The sequence below is a fragment of the Colossoma macropomum genome, unplaced genomic scaffold, assembly GCF_904425465.1.
Source record: "Colossoma macropomum unplaced genomic scaffold, Colossoma_macropomum, whole genome shotgun sequence".
In the NCBI taxonomy this organism is placed as follows: domain Eukaryota; kingdom Metazoa; phylum Chordata; class Actinopteri; order Characiformes; family Serrasalmidae; genus Colossoma; species Colossoma macropomum.
Genome location: NW_023494785.1, coordinates 22,800,727 through 22,819,969, shown reverse-complemented (window position 1 = coordinate 22,819,969; position 19,243 = coordinate 22,800,727). Strand labels below are relative to the sequence as shown.

The 19,243-nt window shown below is 39.5% G+C and overlaps 1 protein-coding gene across 1 annotated transcript; it reads right to left on the bottom strand.

Annotated features, from left to right (window-relative positions):
* Positions 1–10,639: 10,639 nt before the first annotated feature.
* On the bottom strand, positions 10,640–15,232 carry lyplal1 (lysophospholipase like 1). Its single transcript, XM_036587480.1, has 5 exons — positions 15,135–15,232; positions 13,717–13,816; positions 13,254–13,423; positions 11,416–11,531; positions 10,640–10,947 (listed from the first exon to the last, which is right to left on the bottom strand). Exons 1-5 carry the CDS (start codon positions 15,217–15,219, stop codon positions 10,702–10,704), a joined length of 717 nt encoding a protein of 238 aa, XP_036443373.1. The 5' UTR covers positions 15,220–15,232; the 3' UTR covers positions 10,640–10,701.
* Between the last annotated feature and the right edge of the window lie 4,011 nt (positions 15,233–19,243).

The window sequence follows — 19,243 nt, the reverse complement described above, 5'->3', positions numbered from 1 at the left end:
GATGTCAGTAATCATCTCTCAACATATGAAATGCATTAAATAGCTTTTCACTTCTTTAGAGTTTGAATGGCTTAAACAACTGCTCTCTTTTAAGAATGTATTACATAAGAGGTCAGATTTTTACAGCAGTTCTATAAATAAAGTAAAATAAAAAAGAAAATTTTCTGGTAAAACAATCAGTGGTCTCATAAACAACACACCCTTGAACGCCCTGTGAATCTGGCACAAAGTGTCACAGCTCAGAGAACCTGGCAACTGCTGACCATCAAAATGCATGACAAATACAAGAACAGTCTGTCTGTAATGCAATGCTGTGTATCAACCACTGGATGGATTCTGACTGCTGGAACACGCTCCAGAATGTCTACTACTATTGGCCAGATACCTCATGCTATTAGTCAGACATTATATGATTGGCTTGAGACGTTATACCAATTTTTTCCTGCCAGCCACTTCTCAATAGGAGTATCATTCCAGATAGAAAAGTCATTCCATAAATTTGCTCACAGCAACACTCAAGGTAATTTTTAGTGTGTTTAGCTGTTTGTTGGGAATGGCTGCATTTTTAGGAATCAATGCAAACATTTCATGGGAAATTAAGACACTGTAAGGAACCTCAAAGATAGATCACGTGTGAGAGCATAGATTTTGTTCTGTACTTTTTAGTCTGTTTCTATAAGCACAGCCAACTGACCTGACTGACTTGACTGACCCGACTGCGCTGGTCCAGAGATCAAATAAATATTTGAGTTGAGATGTGAGGAGTGTTAAATATTTCAGGTGTACTTTCATGGACTAAATGCATGACAGAAGTGAAAACAGCACATGAAGCTCCAGGTAAACAACGAATAGCAAAAGAAAACAAGAGGAGCTGCATAGATGTTCGTAGTACATCAAAGTGTTGCTAAAAAGGGCTTTGTCCACAAATCGGTGCCAGTTACTCATGCAATGTGTGTGACTGCTCAGGCTTTGTAGCGTACCACAGGCCTTAAATGGGGAGAGTCATGGATGGCATCTGTGAACACAGTGCAGGCACTGTCTCGTGGCAGCATGAACGTTAGAATAATATGTGTGTTGGATGTGAGCCCACTATTAAAGATGGAACCTACTCGAGGAACTTGTGTAAACTTTTGAGGACTGTTACTGTCTTACTCTGATGTCAAAGAGCTTTTAAAACTTTAATCAAATCACTGAAAGAGACAAGAGGGAGGTTGTTAATGAAAGGTTATGACAAATTAGATTTCCTCATCCTATTGAGTTTTAGAAGCGAGGGAGACCATCACGAAGCAGGAGGGAAGGGAGAAATGAATGAGTCTGATGATTTGATCACGCTTTGAAATGTTAATAGGGCGAAATTTGAACGGGATCCCACTTCAAAATAAGCAGCACCAGGCAGTGCATATTGTGATTGGAGAAGGGAGTGTTTATCCTTGAGCTAGGCCTTGCTCGCTGCCCTGAGAGGTTTAATCTGGCAAGGATGACCTCGCACAGCCCAAATAAAGCGGCGGACAGTGAAAAAAAAAAGGCTGAGTGAGTTTCTGTCACTGCAGCTGCCCGGCCCCTGAACACCGCACAAAAACACGAGTGTCCCCGTGGGGCCCTGAGTCAACACCAACTCCTTCCGCTGGCGGATGCCTGCAACTGCTTTTCTAATCACAGGGAAACCTATCAGGAGAACTGTGCGGCTGCGTGGGTGTGTGTAGGTGAACCAGCACACACTAGTGCATAAGACCTCACAATTACACACCCACCCACAGTCGTGTACTATCACACTGCTTATCTGCTTTTTCTCAATATCACCCTTAAAAACATAATATTTACATTTGATGATTAAATATAATGTTGAGTGCGTTAATTTGAAAATGGATTTTTATTCCAGTTTTCAACTTGTAACACATAATTGTGTACATTTTTATGATAAGGCAGAGAGACAGATTCTATAACATTATGTCAGGTAATGAGACAGACATGACTGCATTTCTGCTTATCTGGACAGCAGTGATGATACAGAAGTTCAAAATGTAAATATTTTGTTTTCAAAGTCATTTTACCTTGTTTACTGCATGGATAAACAAACTGGTTAAATAACTTTGAGAGGCAATCTCATTCAGGACCTACGACTCGTGTTATTTTATTTCAGTGTTTTATACTAAATTCATATAGATTTACGGTTGTTCATATCTTAAAGGAATTAGCTAAACTGCTCAGCTGTCCTGCTGTCTTTGTTTGTCTCCACCTCTCAAACACTCATTTAACAATATTCTTAGCCTGAATGTCCAACTATATAGTCCAGACTATAACCAACGAAATTAATATGTATGTGGTTATTTTTGTGTTTAAATGTTGTTTGTCATGTTAATATTGTTTACTTATCTTGTTTCTTGTATCTTGTTTACTTATCGTCTTTCAAGCTAACATTACCTGGCACAATTTTAAATAGTTTAGCATCATGTCCATCATTAAGTAGTTGTCTTTTTTTTTTTAATTTTATGATAAAAACAGTAGAAAATAAACCTCCAACTCAAAACTATCAAGAACCCTCAAGAATGTTCTGGATTTCTGGTGGGCTCTAAAGGGTCAACAAAAGATGCAGCTTCCAAACAGGCCAACTATATAAGAAAACAAATACCAATATGAACAAATACTCAAGTATTCAAGTTATTCGGGCCAGCCCTATAACACAGTCATAAATATTTGAAAATTAACTCAACATAATCATAAATAAAATGTGCTCTTTCTCTTCTACTAAAATCTGAAAATGCAGGCACAGCCAGTGATTCACAAAACAGTGGTGATATCACTGAGTCAAAAAGACAGTATGACTAATCTTTCTAGGCACCCGTGCCATAGTGACATCATCATAGTGAGACGAGAGTCTGATCGGTGCGAGGTATTCAACGTCTTAATTCCAAAATTTTATACCATGTGTTGACTGTCTCAAAGAGGGATGAGTGTTCTCTTGGCAAGTAGTAATGCTTTCCAGATAAAATTCACATAAACACAAAAAAAGAAGAGTGAGCGAGCAAAGAGAGACAGACAGACACAAAATGAGTCATAGTGCAATGACATTACCACATATGAAATATATGCAGTATGACTAGCAAGAAAGAATTGTCTGAAAAGAGACATGAGTAAATTTGAGAGTGAGATCATCATGTAAAAAGCAAGTCTGCATTTATCTTGATGTGAGACTCCTCAAGCAGTTCGATCTTCCTCCTCATTAATTCACAGAAAAATAAAGGCACTGAACTGTTTGGCTTGTGTTTGATTGAATACAGACAACAGATGACCCTTCCAGGTCTGTCAAATTAACATTCAGAACCGTATCGCTGCTGCTTCAGTGGAATGCATGCTGCCAAACAGTAATGCTAGCTTGTTTATGTGGTTGCTGCTAAATGCAGAATGCTGCAAGCTGGTTTTTAAGGGCTTGTTAATGTCGTGTTAACAGTCATAAAGCCCGTCCATAAGAAACAGGAAAAGATAAATTGAATTAGGACAATTCTGATGAGCTAAGCTAAAGTTTCCTCTTAACAGTCTCTCACAGCATAACTGGCCCAGGGGGAGAGGGAGTACAGAGGGGTGTAACTATGGAGACCAGCCAGCATGGAGGTCCAACGATGGTGGTTCCCAACCGCCTCTGAGGCACCAGGGCTTAATAAGTTTTCATCAGGCCTATGTACAGCATAACAGACACTACAGCACCTCACTGTACACAGCTCTAAGAAGCCCCGGCGAGGGCATTAACAAACAGAAGTTGGAAATGAAAACCATAATCTACTTTGAACTCAAGGGTGGCCGAATATTCTCTTTTGGACTGCTTTGTCAGCACCCAGGGTGAAGGAGGACTGGTAAAGGAGGAAGAGCAGAGGTGATAGACATGAAAGATGTGCACTAAGTTCAAAGAGAGACTTATTAGACGGATACAAAGGAACGACAACACACTTACGATAATGTGTTAACAGCAACGGCCAAAACGACAGCACTTACCCAGGACTCCCCTGAGGGCTGTAAGGTACAAGCAGACAGAACTTTATTTCAGACTGTGTCATATGAGACCTAGGAAGAAAAATAGCCTGATCATTCAGATTATGTGACTGTTACATAACCATGCATTCTTAATATGTGTTGTTAATATATTAATGTAGACTCTTTTCTTTGTTCTTTATTTTGAACTGAAGAAGCCAGAAACTGCACTGTAGGTGTGTTACACTCTGCAGGTATTACACTCTGTACTCAAACTCTTCTAAAAGGGGTGTTCGTTATGACAGGACACACAGCACTACAGCTGTGATTTGGTTGTACAACAATTCTGTGTTCTATTGCTTTTATAGATCAGTTTTGCAGAGTGAAGAAAAAAGCAGAGCAAAGAAACTGAATATTAAAAATTTCATCCAACAAAAAGTAGTTCCATTATGAGTGCCATGTTGCAACAAAGACAACAAAAAGTTGGCTTTGGGGCAACATCACACTCTTTCAGGGACATGGGAAGTGGGAGTGCTCCATTTCAAGACTGCAACTGCAATTTGAGCATAGCAAAGTCTTATGCATAGACTTATGTGGAGCTTGTATTTTTTCCATTTAATTATATATTTTCTAAATCTGCTGTAGTCATGCACTGTTTAAGTTAACACTGTATGTTCATTACAGCAAGTCAAACTGCCTCCCTTGACAACAGCTGGCCACTTTGAGGGTGCGTTGCTAAAACACACGCAGGTTGAGGTTCAAAGAGAGAAAGTGCATGCTATGCAGAGACAGAGGCCAGCTCTGAACCCCAAAGCAGCCTACTACTGTTGTTTTATATATATATATATATATATATATATATATATATTCAGATATATAGAACCATAACCATATATATATCTGAATATATATATATATATACATTCAGATATATATAACCATAACCATATATATATATATATATATATATATATATATATATATATATATATATATATATATATATATAGATTCAAATGGAAAAAGGCAAATAATTTACAACGATGTCATTATTCCCATTGCATATATGTTGCTTAAAATTTCAGCACCCTCAACTTAAAACACCTTTTTGCACTCTTTTCCTGAATTTCTCCTGAATTTGCCCAAACTACAGACTACAAAACAAATGTTATGTTTTCCAATAGAATCATTTTTTCTATTTTTGTATTTGTTAAAGCATAGTTAACAGTTAGCAGTGAAGTGAGTACTTAGAACGATCAGATATAACAACAAGGGTAGAACACTTTTGGGGTTGGAATTGTTGCAACTGCCTAACTGTTCTATAAAGTACTTTTACATTTAGGTAATTTGGCAGATGCTCTTATTCACAGATTCAATGTATCATTAGGAGTCTTGCCCAAGGAGTCTTACTGGCAGAGCATGGTGGTAAATCTGAATTTGGCACTGTACACATTTATATCTATATCTTAGACCTGAAGTAATAAGCCTTCCCAGACAAGGGGCAAAAAGACACAAAGTCATTCACTGTAATTCCAGTGAATAACATTAGCGCTGCATGCTAGCTACAGTAATACTTAGCTAGAATGAATACGATCACGCTAATTATTTAACTAAACTGACTGTCTTTTGTTATAACTTATTGCAATGAAGTGGAATCATTAAGACAAGCTGTTGGAGACCTCAATTTTAGTTTAAAATTAAAGTTAGCTTTTGTGTGCCACTTTGATTGAATAACACATTTTTAGAAAATGCAAAGACTAGACTAAGACTAAAACTTAAATGACAAGTTTATGTAAAATTTCCCAGGGGATCCTTCCACCCCAGGTATGCTTGCTTAAAAATTTCCGTTTTTGTGCTATAAAAACAAAAATGACTGCTGTTTCAGTTCATTTCCCCAAAAAGTATAGAGTTTTATGCATCATCATCCTGTTCATGAAACTCTCATGCACAGACATGGTTTAACTTTACAGTAAATGACACTGTTCTTAGGGGTGGAGGAAGGGGGCTTTTGCTCCATTTTCCCCTTCCTTCTGACTTTAGAAAGCATGAATCAATTGCTTCTCAAAAATTAAAAGGTCATACAAAAGCCTGGAAATTCAAGTTAGAGATGCCCTAGCTGTACAACTCACCACATTCCAGACCATATTATCCAGCCTCCTCCAGAGCGAGTCTTCTCAGAAACGTCACCATGAGCTCCTGAACATTCTAAAGGTACTCAAACCCAAAACTCTGTAAAGAATGCAGGTGATGAAGCTCCTTGTAAGTCCTTTTTTCTTCCATATCCTCCAGACTGATTGACGAGAGTAGAAAAGGGCACTCAGAAGTTTAGGGCAAGTGAGAGCAGCCAAAGCAGGAAAAACTTCAGTATGCACAGTCTGACATATGATTTAAATAAACTATTGTTTGGGCTACAAACCTCAACTCAAGGGTGAAAGTCTGGTGACTTTGTGTTTGGTGATTACACGAGTGTCTGACTCATTCAGATGATCTACAGTTCACTTAATGCACTCCTGGATTCTAAATCGGCAGGCTAATGTCTTCTGGATGTAGTCTGTCACTTCTGCTCATAGTTTGACAGAGGATTGCTATCATGGGTTGAGGGTTAGTTGTCCAGCAGAGATGTGACCCTTCTAATGGGGGTGTGGTCAGTGGAGCAATCTGGACTCTGTCAACACCTTTGTTCCCCAAACAGGCTTCTCCAGGCTTCTGGAGCGGCACCACATGGAAAGTAGTGTGCAGTGGAAACTGGCTGCCAAAAAGCCCAAGTTCTGCACCTCTTCCAGATTAGCATTCCTTCCATCTGACACATGCGCTGTGAAGCAGATTATCATCTAAGTGGACAAAATGCAATTTAGAGAAAGGTGGGTTCCTCAAAAGACAAGGGTAGGCTCCTTATGACATGTGCATTAAGAAACAGGGAGTGTAATATGAGAAAATATAAGGAGGTCATGTCATTTGGAAAAACACGGCCAAGAGAGGTTTACTGAAATTGAAGAGTACTGATATTGTCAATAGTTTGCATGAAACAATTCTTCTGAGGGATGAGAAAGTAATGAAGGTTCTGATGTCACCCTGACATTTCACAGACCACAAAAGCTTCACCGGTGCTTTGTTGTGAAGGTAATTTCGTTATTATGGATAGCGGTTTTTAAAGACACTGACATTCATTCATTTCCTCACCTGATTTCACCTCATAAGGAGTAGACGCTGAGGAGCCTTCTTCATTACCCCCATCTATTCCTGTCATTAAATCATAAAAATGTCTGTACTCCAATCCGGCCCCAGCTCCCTAACAGTAGGAACGAAGGGAGTGCAAGAGGTGTGCCGAAGGAGGGAGAGAGTGAGGGATGGGGTAGAGTGAAGAGGCGTGGAAGAGTGTGGGAGGCTGTGAGGCAGACGAGGAGAGAGCTGCTGCTGGCTGCTCCACTGTAGCATTCTTTCTTGCACAGCTGGAGCTGAGAGAGAGAGAGAGAGAGAAAGAGAGAAAAAAATAAATAGGGGAAATATATATTGAGAATATCATTAGTTACCATGTGTATCATTTAAGGCTAAGGCTATAGCTTAGATAGTGTTCCTGCAATTTAGCTTTGTTTAAACTGAACACATAATGCTCATGTAAAGCACAATGCTTTGGACATATGGGGCTCACATGCAAGATGTTAGCGCTCTTCAAATAGTAGTGCAAAGGACAGGATGTTACGCAAGTTTCATAACTTAATTCACTTTAACAGGCCTTATTGGCGCTGTAAAACATGACACTACCATTGCCAAACTGTTTTGGCCATTTAGTTTATATGCTGGAATGAAAGAGGGCATAGAAGTGATGTAATGAAATGCAAAACATTTTCTTTTCAATTGTGAAACAATTTGGGTAAGACTTTCTGGTGAGTTACAGCCTCAGTCGCGCTGCTGGTAGCTCATATTTTCTCCAGCACGGATTATGACTTGTACATCAAATTGAAATATATAAATGAGTAGCCTAGTATTTCCAGTGTTTGTGCATAGAGGTTGTCAGAGGAGTCAATAGAGCTATTTACTCTGATGGCTAGCATTTAGTTTATGTATTTCATAGGTTGTATACAATGTTCCTGACCTTCAGATAGATCCTCATCTTTCAAACTCCTGGTACCATTCATTTTCCACCATACATTTGTCTAGATGACTCCAGGGGATAGTGCTCCTGAATAGAGTTAATTTTGTGCCAAAGGTTTCAAGTAAAATAATAAAATCCGAAATAAATCCACAAACTAACTTAACCCTAACTATCAAAATGTCCAAAATATGTTGCAAATAATGAGAGTTAAATTAAACTTAATTTTCAAAAAGATTACTACTCATTTTCACTCATTCTGAAATAAATGTATAACTCATTTTGCCAGTTTTTGCTTCAATTTGTTTCTATTTGCTGATTTTGATGATATATTTTTTGCTTCTGACTTTTGGTACTTTCTGACAGGGGACAGGTTCTAAAAGAAGCGTTCACCTGCACTCTCTATGGGTCAACTAATTTGAAGTAACATGTCTTCTGAACACGTAACCACGCAGAATGAACCACCTCAGCATGGCGGAACATGTCGTACTAAGTGCTGTTATGAGCACAGTGTATTACTGGCATATCCAACAATATGAGAAAGGTTTCATTATTCTTTTAAAATATTAATATTACACAAATTTAGGTGTGTTGACCTGTGTAAAATGATATAAACTAATTTGAGTGTTAAAGAACAAACTAATTTGTTTATGACTGAATGAAGCTGCACCACCTTTCGAGTTTACAGATGCTAGAACTAACTAGCCTAGCAGTGTCATCCAGCTAACTAGGCTAGTCATGCTGATAATGGGGCTAGGAAGCCTGTTTTAGTGACTGACACAGGCACTCTGTGGGTAAAAATGACAAAAGACTGACATAACAGCCTTCATAACCCCTAGAACGTACAGCAAACCATGACAAGTTGACTTGATTCCTTTTGTAGAGATTAAACATTACTGTCTTTCAACTATCTCACGGCAGAAGTAACTCATAGCTGGCAGTAATCTGAGGTATTTTCCACTCTTCACTGCATTTAGGTCAGTGCTGCATTATTTCCCTCCACACAGCACTGCAGATATAACGAGTTACTGACCCAACACACCTGATTCAGCTCATTAAGGGCTCGATAATCAGTTGATGAGCTGGATCAGGTGTTTTAATGAAAAGAATAGTTGAAACCGTGTGGAGCTGCAGGGCTAATAAACCCTGATTTACACAGTTGCACAGCTGGCCTAGTTAGCTCTTTAGCAGACACTGCTAGGCTAGGTAGCGCTAACAGTTGCAAACAGCAAAGTTTACCTGATGTACTTAAATTTCTAATTTTACACAGGCTGATATGGGACCCTCAGCATGTGTTACATTATCAGTTATGACAAATAGCAGCGCAATCCTCTCTGGCAAGACTACTCTCAATATGAAGCGCTCTGCCAAGTTTGAGGCAGATCACAGCTCACGCAGTGGGTGTGGCTACGTTTTCAGACCTGTCACTCCAAATCAGCTGACCATTAGAGAGTGCAAATGAACACCCTCTTCTAAGACACGCCCCCTGTTAAAAGGTGCCAAAAGTACGAAACAAAAGAGCGATTTCAGAAGTAAAAGCGATCACAGAAGCAAAAAATATATCAGCAAAATTAAATAGAAACAAATTCAAGCAAAAACTTATGTCAGAATGAGTGAAAATGAGTAGTAACTCATTATTTCTACTTTCAACATATTTTGGACATTTTAATACTTTATATTTTGCATGTGGATTTCATATGAAACTTTTGGCACAAAATGTGGTACTCCTGGTCTGATAATGTATTCTTGTATATAGATTGATTCTTGTATATAGAAAATCCTGTTAAAACCCTCAGTGACTTTCACACAGACATACATTTACAATGTTCTTTACTTTTCTCAGTTCTTTAACAGTTGCACTGAGCTCTGCTCAGAGTGGGTGGGTGTATTGGCCTTGGCCTGTGGCCCCACTGAATAATCTGAAGGAAAGGTCCACACAACCTTAAACAAAACACACTAAAATCACTAACCACTTCCTCCCAATAACCATTAATGAAGCAAACTGTGTTACACCCCGAGCCTACCAAGCAAACAGACCAGACCTTGAAACACATGTTCAGCAGATTTCAAGAGAAAGAACGATAATGGTGTTTGGGGGGAAAAAAGGAAAAGGGAGATGGAGCTACTACACTCTGCAGGAAACGGAAAGGGTGTCAAACGGGTCGGAATCCAGCTCCAGACCGCAGAGCCGAGTGGCATTCCTGCTCTCCGGTGATAGCTCTACCTGCCGCTCCAGCCTGACCACAGCCATAATGAGTCAAAGCAGGCTCGGCGAAACAGTCATCCCAGCACTGCAGCGCTGGCTTCAGCCAGCACTTTAATGTGGTTAGTGCTGCCAGCTGTGAAATGTGCACAATAAGTGCAGGGTTTTTTTTTTGTTTTTTTGAGGGGCAACACATGTGGGCAGATCAGAATCACCACAGAAAGATTTTTACAGCTATATTAACCCCCGCTTATACACAACGACTTTTGCAAAAACTGCAAATGTTGCAGAGCAAACAAATTATCACAAGCAGGTGCAACACACTTAGCAGCACAATTTAAGAGCGTGAACAAACATTACAGGATAAAATAAAAACAACATGATAGAGTAAACAGAATTTATTACAAATTAATTGGCCAGAGTAACACAGTGAGAGTTGTGCAGATCAGTGTCCAGCACTGGAAGAGTTTTCAGATGGAAGCTTCTTCAAGATCCAGGAGCGCAGGAGCTCCATTTCTACCCGGCAGAGCTGATGGTTGAGTCCAGGAAAAGAGTGGAACGTGGTAGTCATGCCAGCCTTCTTCAGCAGACTGCTGGTCTCCTCACCCCAGCTGTGGGACACCAGCTCATCAGCTGTCCCATGACACTGGAGGAGCTCTGGTAAGGGATGTTGTGCTGCATCTTCAACAGACTGTTCACAGAAGAAGAAGGAGAAGCAGGTTTGGTATTTTTGGAATTTGTTGGATGTTTTTATTGTTTTCTTTGAAGGCTTGAATACATGGAGCTGATTTTGTGTTGGACCACAAACTGCAGGCAGGTTTGAGAAAAATATGTCTCATACCAAGAAAGACATGCAAGGACATGCCACATAGTGCATCCAGATTTGACCACAAGATATAATAGGTTTGTGGATTTGGTAAGTAATAAACTTAAGCAAGAATAATATATCAAGAGTTTTTTTTTCCTCCAACAAAAGAACAAGCAGGGGCCATAAACAGGCCAATCAAATTGGAATTTAGGTTAGCATCATTCAAACTGTCCATGCTTGCCTTTGAAATGCAACACACCTTGTCAACACCAACCACAATGAATTAACTCCTTACTGCATGTAGTTTCTTATGATACCAAAAAAAAAAAACAAAAAAAAATACACTGATACCTGATATACAACCGACTCCTTATTGAGGAAGCTGGACAACGCAAAGACTCCAGCCAAATCCTGGTGGTACCTGCACACCAGGTGTAATGCCATGGCTCCACCCATAGAGAACCCGCCTTGCCAGGACAAAACAAAGACACTGAGATTATGAAGCTGGTCTCAGGCAGTGCTACAGCTGAATGATGGATTCATTTTTCATCAGGCAGCAAAACAACATGTAAAACAGCTGTATTTAATTATGCTGTGTGGCTGTGATATGATGATTCATCCACTGGAAAAGTTAAGTGACAAATTTGTGCCCAAAATACACAGACACCAGATTCACAGAAAAACACTGTGCACGAGAAACCAGAACTAATTACAACAAATTGTCAGAAGTGCTGAAAACGAGCTTTATAATACAAATTAAACGAATCAAACTCATATTTGCGCTACTAAACAAACAAGTTGCACAATAAATGACTCCAATGGACTACAGTAGCTTACGATGTCCTGGCAGCTGAAGCAAATAAGAGAAAGAAAATGAAAGCTAGTCCTTAGTTCCACATCATCAAACCTCCATTTCTCTGGAACCCTTTCACGAGCCTGTCCTTAATCTCACACATCTGGGCAAATTTGGGCATTGAATGCACATCTGGGAAAGTGCACAAGTAGCCATCACTCTGTCAGAGTGGGTAGGTGGAGCAGTGCTTGAGAGAGGATAGATGGAGTTCACATGTTCTTTAACCACCAGACAGGGATGGCATGGGCATTTGTGTTCATTTTTGTCCCAAGAACTCTGTCTTAATTAACGACAGGTCGATTTCTCTCCCAACCGAAGTGTGTCTCTCCGTTTTAAAATCTCCAGCTCCATCTCCAATAACGAGCTTTAGTTCTCCACATGTCTTCTACCTCTTAGTTGTTTGGCTAGAGGAGTCTTGCATGTGTGTTTGATACCTCATTTCTCCAGGGCTTTTCCCATGGATCAGTACACCTAAAAGATTGAAAAACATACACAATAGCCTACGGTCGCCCTCTTGAAAAACGTTTTCCATGGAAAGTTCTGGCGCTTGTCAGTCCGTCAGCCCGGGAAGTGGACTCAGGGTACAGACCACTTCGTTTATCCAGCGTGCGGAGTGACTCCAATGAGTATTTATAGTTAATGACAAAATGTTATGATTTAGGAAGATAATATTTCAGCAGTCTCACAGGAACATGTGTTTTTTGAATCAGTTTCTCTGGAACCGAGTTCAGGGGCTTTTCTGTCCTTCCACACTGGGCCTTTCACACAAAGCTTTGTTTTTTCTCCCCTTTTCACATTTAACTCAAGTATTTCTGGGTATTTATATGTTTCTTGCCTCGACAGTTAACCATTCCCCAACTGTCATTGGTTTTACCACTCTGCCAAGGCTTACATGCATAACCTCTGTGTGACTTATCCTCCATACGACCTCCTGCACATTTCCTGAGGGAACTTTACCTGGACTAGGCTATGATTCTCTCTTACAGCACTATTTCCTGCCACTTTTATTTCACAGTGATTTATGTGTGAACCTGATAACTCAAATATTTTCAGATAAAGCTGTGCAGAAACCTGAGAATCGTCCAGAAATTCTTTTTAAGCCCACTATTGGCAACATATGAAAGGAATAAGAAATTTGATAAGTTTCATTCTTCACTTTATACACAGAGGGAGCAATGTAAGAGCGGTGGCCTAAAACTCTCTTTAATTTGGAACAAGTGATGTGTGAGAGTATGTAAGACTGAGTAAAGCAATAAGGGAGACAGAAAGGGAGATGGGATGCAGTGAAGAGGAGATCATGGAGGGTCTTTAAAAAAATAAATAAAAAGGGCCATACCGATAACCATCCTGTGCTTTGGTACACCAGCTCGGACCTCATCTTGGACTACGGCTCCTAAATTACTGCACATTTCTTCAATAGAGTCCAAATGCTCTGGGCAATCACGAGAGATTTTGTAACGGTCAAACCACACGTGAGACAGCGCCCCATTCATGGGTGTGTACGGCCTGAGAAGATACAGTTGGACGTCAAGGTTAAAGTTCAGCAGTTAATAGGAACAGCCAGATACAAATAAAAAACTGAATCACAGTGATCAAAACAGGCATCAGAAAAACACAGTAAACTTGACTGAAACTTCAGCATGAACCTAGACAGAGACCAAAAAGCCTGTATGTGTCTTACCGTTAATCTAATATACTAAACCCATGAGCTATAACCTACAGCATGTGACTAAGCAGTTTTAAAGATGTATAATTACAAGTAATGCTGAGACATATCAGGAGTAAATATGGTCATCTACCTTGCTGGAGCTGTAGGGTAGATCACTCTGATATGTTCAAAAGCCATGTCCTGTGTCAAAATATCACGAACCCATGCTCGTAATCCCTGCCCTGTGTCTCCTAACATATTGAGCAAACACAATGTCATTTCAGTACAGCAAGCTGGTCTGTTAATGCATCACATGGATAAACCAAAAACCCCTCAGTGTTTATTCAAGTTGTCAAGTGCACATTGAGAACACTCAAGCCTGTGAAATGAATCCAACAGCATAGTGCGAATCTATTTTAATATAAAACATAAACAAGTCAATAGTTCTCATCGTTTTGCCTTTCAGTGCTTTCAAAATTTAGATGCTATTTGAAACAAAAACATGTCAGAAATGAAAACATATCACATCTACAGTTTAGGGATTTGTGGAACATATAAGCAATAAACAGAATTGGACCTTTCAAAGAGAACTTCATTTGGTGACACCCCTTAGCTTATGATAACAATATAAATGCTTAAATTCTACACAAGGTCTCTACATGTACATATAACATTCATATGCCCATACAGTCAGTTTTAAAATATGAACCAGCTTACAAGTAGTTTTACCTTTATTTCCTTTTCACTGTTTTCATGTTTGGTCTACCTGCACACTTCTTGTGAATAACCTTGAGATATATTTCTACATATCAAAAGTGATTTACAATTTCCATTATTATTGTTGTTATTGTTATCATTATTATTATTAAGTTAGTTCTGTCCAACCTGTCTACAAGTTTTACATGTAACGTACTTAATGTTCTCCGATTCTTTTATTTGATTGAAGATAAAAGTCATTCACACTAAAAAATGTGCTGAATGTTTAGAGAGCCAGACCTCTGTCTTACACATCTAACCTCCTACTGCCATAAAATTTGTCAATGTAGAACACAGTTCACCCATAATTGTCGACAGTTTTAGGAAACCGTAGGCTGTGTGACCAGACTTTCTGAGAATAATAATGTGTAACTGACTGCAGTCTGCAAAGTTCATAGCAGGCAACTGAGTTTTAGTGTAGGGAGACTCAACGATCCCAGACTTTATCCAGACTCACTTCACATCATCTGTCCTTCACGCAGCATTTCAAACAGGTTCATACATTAAAAACAGACTGGGTAAGTTAACCGTTTTGCCACATGACTTAAATGCAGTCAGGCATGCGCCTTAAGCACGACTGCGACTGTGTAAGAAATCGTTAAAATCCCTCCATTACTGCTGTTTGAGGCGGGAAAACAAGATGTACCAGTCTATTACTGCTGTGACTGTGAGGTCGCTATTAAAGAGGACATTAGCTCGCTAGCGACTGTACTGTAACACTGCCAGTCCTGTCAGTAAACAAAGCAAGTACGACTCATTTAAAAAAACACACGTTCCAGCTCTTAAATCCACGGACAGCCCACACATTGGCACCTGAGCCATGAAGAAAGATGACGGAGGCGGTGTGTTTTCCAGTCTGAGACACCGCACACCTCTTCAGCTTCTGTACAGCGGCCATGCCGAGTGAGTATGATCTCGCGATACTTGGAGACAAACGGCCTCAGAGCTGTGTGCGGGATCGCTGATCTATAAACCATTTTCTCAAGCATCTTTCGTGTGAATGTTTTGAAGATCGTTTGCACAAAGTCAAAACCACACGAACTGATAAATCTATTAGAAAAAAGGCACTGTAACAAGAGGAGCAGCAGCAGCAACAACATGAAGAACCAGAAATATTGTTTCTAATTAACTAATTTAATGAAATAAATTATATTATGTGAGAAATCACAAATTCATTTTTATCCATTTTAAAAAAGCAAGCCTATTTCTATGATTCTTATTTATGATCATAGCCTATGCAGTAAATCTGAGGTCTTGTGTTCTTTCTTCTGTCTCTTGTGACTTGTGAGGGCTTATCTTTTATTTTTACTGCTATTTGGGACCCTGTTGAGCCGAGAAAGAATGAGCTGCTTAGCTGCATACAGGCCTTGTCTGATAAAGACTTATCCAGCTCTGTGGTCCAGTGAGCTCTATCGTGAGCAGAGATTTAGTGGAATGTCTGGATCTGCAGTTCAGTTTAAACACATTCTGGAGCCTTATCTTTAATAAACACAGATTTCTAACTTTGATTCTGGTATATTTCAATTGCTATGCACGGCCAGACCACACATTCTGTGTCCTAAGCCCAACTCTGCAAAATACTGTCATTACGTAGAAGACATGGGTCTAATTGCCAATAGGCGTGTGTTTATGTGTGTGTGCGCGTGTTTAACTACACGCATCAAACAGACAAATAACCTGTGTCATCTCCCCCACATGTGACAGCAAAAGATAATTCTCGTGTGTGTTTATTCATCTTTCTCTACAGGCAATTATGTAATGCAGTTGGAACAAACTCAGTTTGCCAGACAGCTTTTAAACTTCATGGTGATTCTGTCACTGACTGAGACACATTCTCCAAGAAGAAACTGTGTTTCCATACAATACTGGCAGAAAGAACAGGATCGACCTCTGTGGTTTTTGAGTGCTAGTCAAAATAGAAGGCTTGATTATTATTTATTTTTATAGGGATTTGTAGGAGTTATTGACGCTTGAGAGAAGACTGATTTGTCTTGTAAAACCCAAAGTACACTAAACATGGGTTGTAAATGTTAATGTTGCATTTGATGAAACCTCCCTCCCCTTTTTATTTGTAAGTGTTCACACAAACAGTCTTTCTGTGACTACACTGAGAAGCAAAACTGTTTGGACAATGAATTGACTCTAGATATGTTAACAGATAAAGTGACACTTAGGATAATTTGCAGTCACTCTCTTTCTCCAGACCTTCCCATTACTTTAGTAAGGATGAATCTTTACCTCATCTGTCCATAAAACATTACTCAAGAACTCCACTGGCTCTTGTCCTTTCTGATACCAGAATGGCAATCTTGGTGATGATGAGATGTTTGCACCTTGTAGCGTAGCTTCTGTGTTCTTTCTCTTGAAGACTTCTACAAGTCTTCAAGAGAAAGAAGTCTTGACACTTTCACCTCTGCACTCTGTAGACTGGCTATTATTTCTGTGAATGTTATATTTTTGATTTTACAGAACTTCACAGTTCTAACAAAGCTCCTGTCATCAGCTGCTGTGGTCATTGTAGGATGACCTGATCATCACAAATTGCTTACACCTCCAGTAGCTTCTTTCATTTTCAAAATATTGCAAACTGTTGTTTCATGTCAAAATAGCTTGCTATTACATTAGTTTTCCTTCAGTTTGTTTTTTTTACATCAAAACTAGACCCCTAATGCATATTCCAAATGACTATAACTAACACCACACATTCACAGCTCTTTCATGCATTTACAATTAGGGGAACATGGAACACTTGAGCAATCATCTGTCATTAATACCTGTCCAAATACTTATGCTTAGCTGAAATTGCTTTGCACAACGAAGTGACAAAAACCAGTATGGAAAACCATGTATGGAAAACATTGCGAAGAAATAAAAGATAACATTCTGTGCTTATGCTCATCTTTGATTGAAAGTATATGAATGGTAAACATCTAGTGTTGTTTCTTCCTTTCTTTATTTTTTCTCTGTTTTCCTAACAGTTTGAGACATTTACAGCATAACACGTGTACAGGTGTAGCATTCCTTCATTTTGAGTGCACTGGCAGAAACCTCTCTTAAAACTGGAGAAGTTGTCTAGTGTTCCACAATATGAAAATGCACTTGTGTGCCTCTCCAGTACACTCTTGTAGCAGTGCTGGGCCTATCTTTATGCCACATAAAATCCAGCATAAAAGGCAAGAGATGTGCCAGATTTTCTGTCTTACTAATGCAGTGCCGTTAGATGGTGGTTTCAATAAAGTGCTGAGGTATTTATAGGCTGAGGAATTGTACACATCTCAGTAACATAAAACCAGAAATCCAAGTGAGTTAAGCACAAAAAATCCCAGGATACTGAGCAGACAGTACTATGGTCCATTATAGTATTCTCTGTGTTTATCTCTGGAGTGTGGGAGTGTGTGCAAGTGATGTTATGTAGTGTATATAGTGGCTCTTAATGTGCTTTATTCTTGTCTTCTGATGGAGTCGCAGGTTGATTTGTGTTTGCCACAACTGCTGTCTACAAAGCTGTTTGTCTCCAGTGCTGGCACATGTTCCTTTTTATAACGGCCAATGCCCAAGCAAGCAATATACACCAAAACAGTGGAGAAGCCTCAGGCCTTCCAGGCCTTCAGAGTCCAAATGATTTCTTTCTCAATGGTATCCAGGTATATACTCTCCCATTAGTCAGGCCTTCAGGAGCTGAACTAAAGACCTAACAGGCCAGATTAACCACAACATAATTAGGAACTGACAATGAAATCAGCCAGTGTCTTTTTAATATACAATGGGAAGGACCAGTTTTGTGAGAAAAAGCATGACTCTAGGCCTTCTGGAAGCCTTAGATACATCACTGACTTTGAATACCATTGGTAACCTGACCAATGCAATATATTTAGATGTTAGAAATGGGAAATAGCAGTGGCAACCTTATGCCAGGACAAGCAAAATTGCTTGAAGGTAAAATTATATCTTATTGTTGGTTATGAATTCCAAATAAAACGTGGAATGTCTTTTACAAGTTTCCAATATACAAGATTGACCTAGAATGGACAAAAAAGTTAATGTGAATCGTTGTTAGCTTAGCCCTTACATAGTACTAAAATCTCATAGGGGTCCTAGCAGAAATCAGCATTACAGAAGTTGTTTTTTTACTCGTTTTCAACCGAGTTTTGACATATGGCCCGATATGAAGGCCTAGCTCTAATAATCAAGGTTTGCTACTGTGCCAAAGCAAACTAACAGCAGTTCCCTTTTAAATCCACAGTCTTTGCCGCATCTGTGAGTTTACACACACTCAGGTTTGCCATCATTACCTCCACCTAGAGCCAAACTGATGACTTATATACACAGACCTTTCATGATGGCACCAAGGACCCAATCTGTCTCCATTTAGAGGTCAAAGTCCCCCCGGTGCCCTAAAGCAGCACTCACAAACTCCATTTTCATTCCTCTTCACCGGTACATGTTGAGTCAGAGAGGACAACGATTGCTTCTGTTAATACCTGCTTCTGGTTTTATCATACTGGAAAGTCTGAGAGGGGAGGAAGACCACTGTGACGGGTGTGATTTTTCACCACACTGTTTTCTTTAGCTTTCTTTTTATGTTGCCCTTTTTAAAAAAATGATCTCACTGGTTAGTCCCGAGGAGACTCTCATGGCACACCACTTAGCGCTCATCAATCAGTGCTGATGAAAGACTTGCCACATTCGCGCTGAGAATAGCGATGACTAAAACAACGAACCATTCTGAGTCAGGCCATTTCTAGGTGATTTAAATTCACTGTTTAGAGAGGGGAGTTGGCCTCTAGATGAGTTCTCACGGTTCACTTGGTGCAGAGAGGATACTCACAGGTCACACTCTGATTATTCAAATCAAACGAGACTCTCCTTAAATTTGCTCCTGATACATGTCATAGTAATACTTATCAGTCTGTGTAGGGAGT

Coding starts and splice junctions, on each gene's coding strand:
- lyplal1 (XM_036587480.1), bottom strand. CDS start 15,219: ATGGCCGCTGTACAGAAGCTGAAGAGGTGTGCGGTGTCTCAGACTGGA. Junction 13,424..13,716: donor TACCCTACAGCTCCAGCAAG/GTAGATGACCAT, acceptor GTATCTTCTCAG/GCCGTACACACCCATGAATG. Junction 11,532..13,253: donor AAAGCACAGGATGGTTATCG/GTATGGCCCTTT, acceptor TGTCCTGGCAAG/GCGGGTTCTCTATGGGTGGA.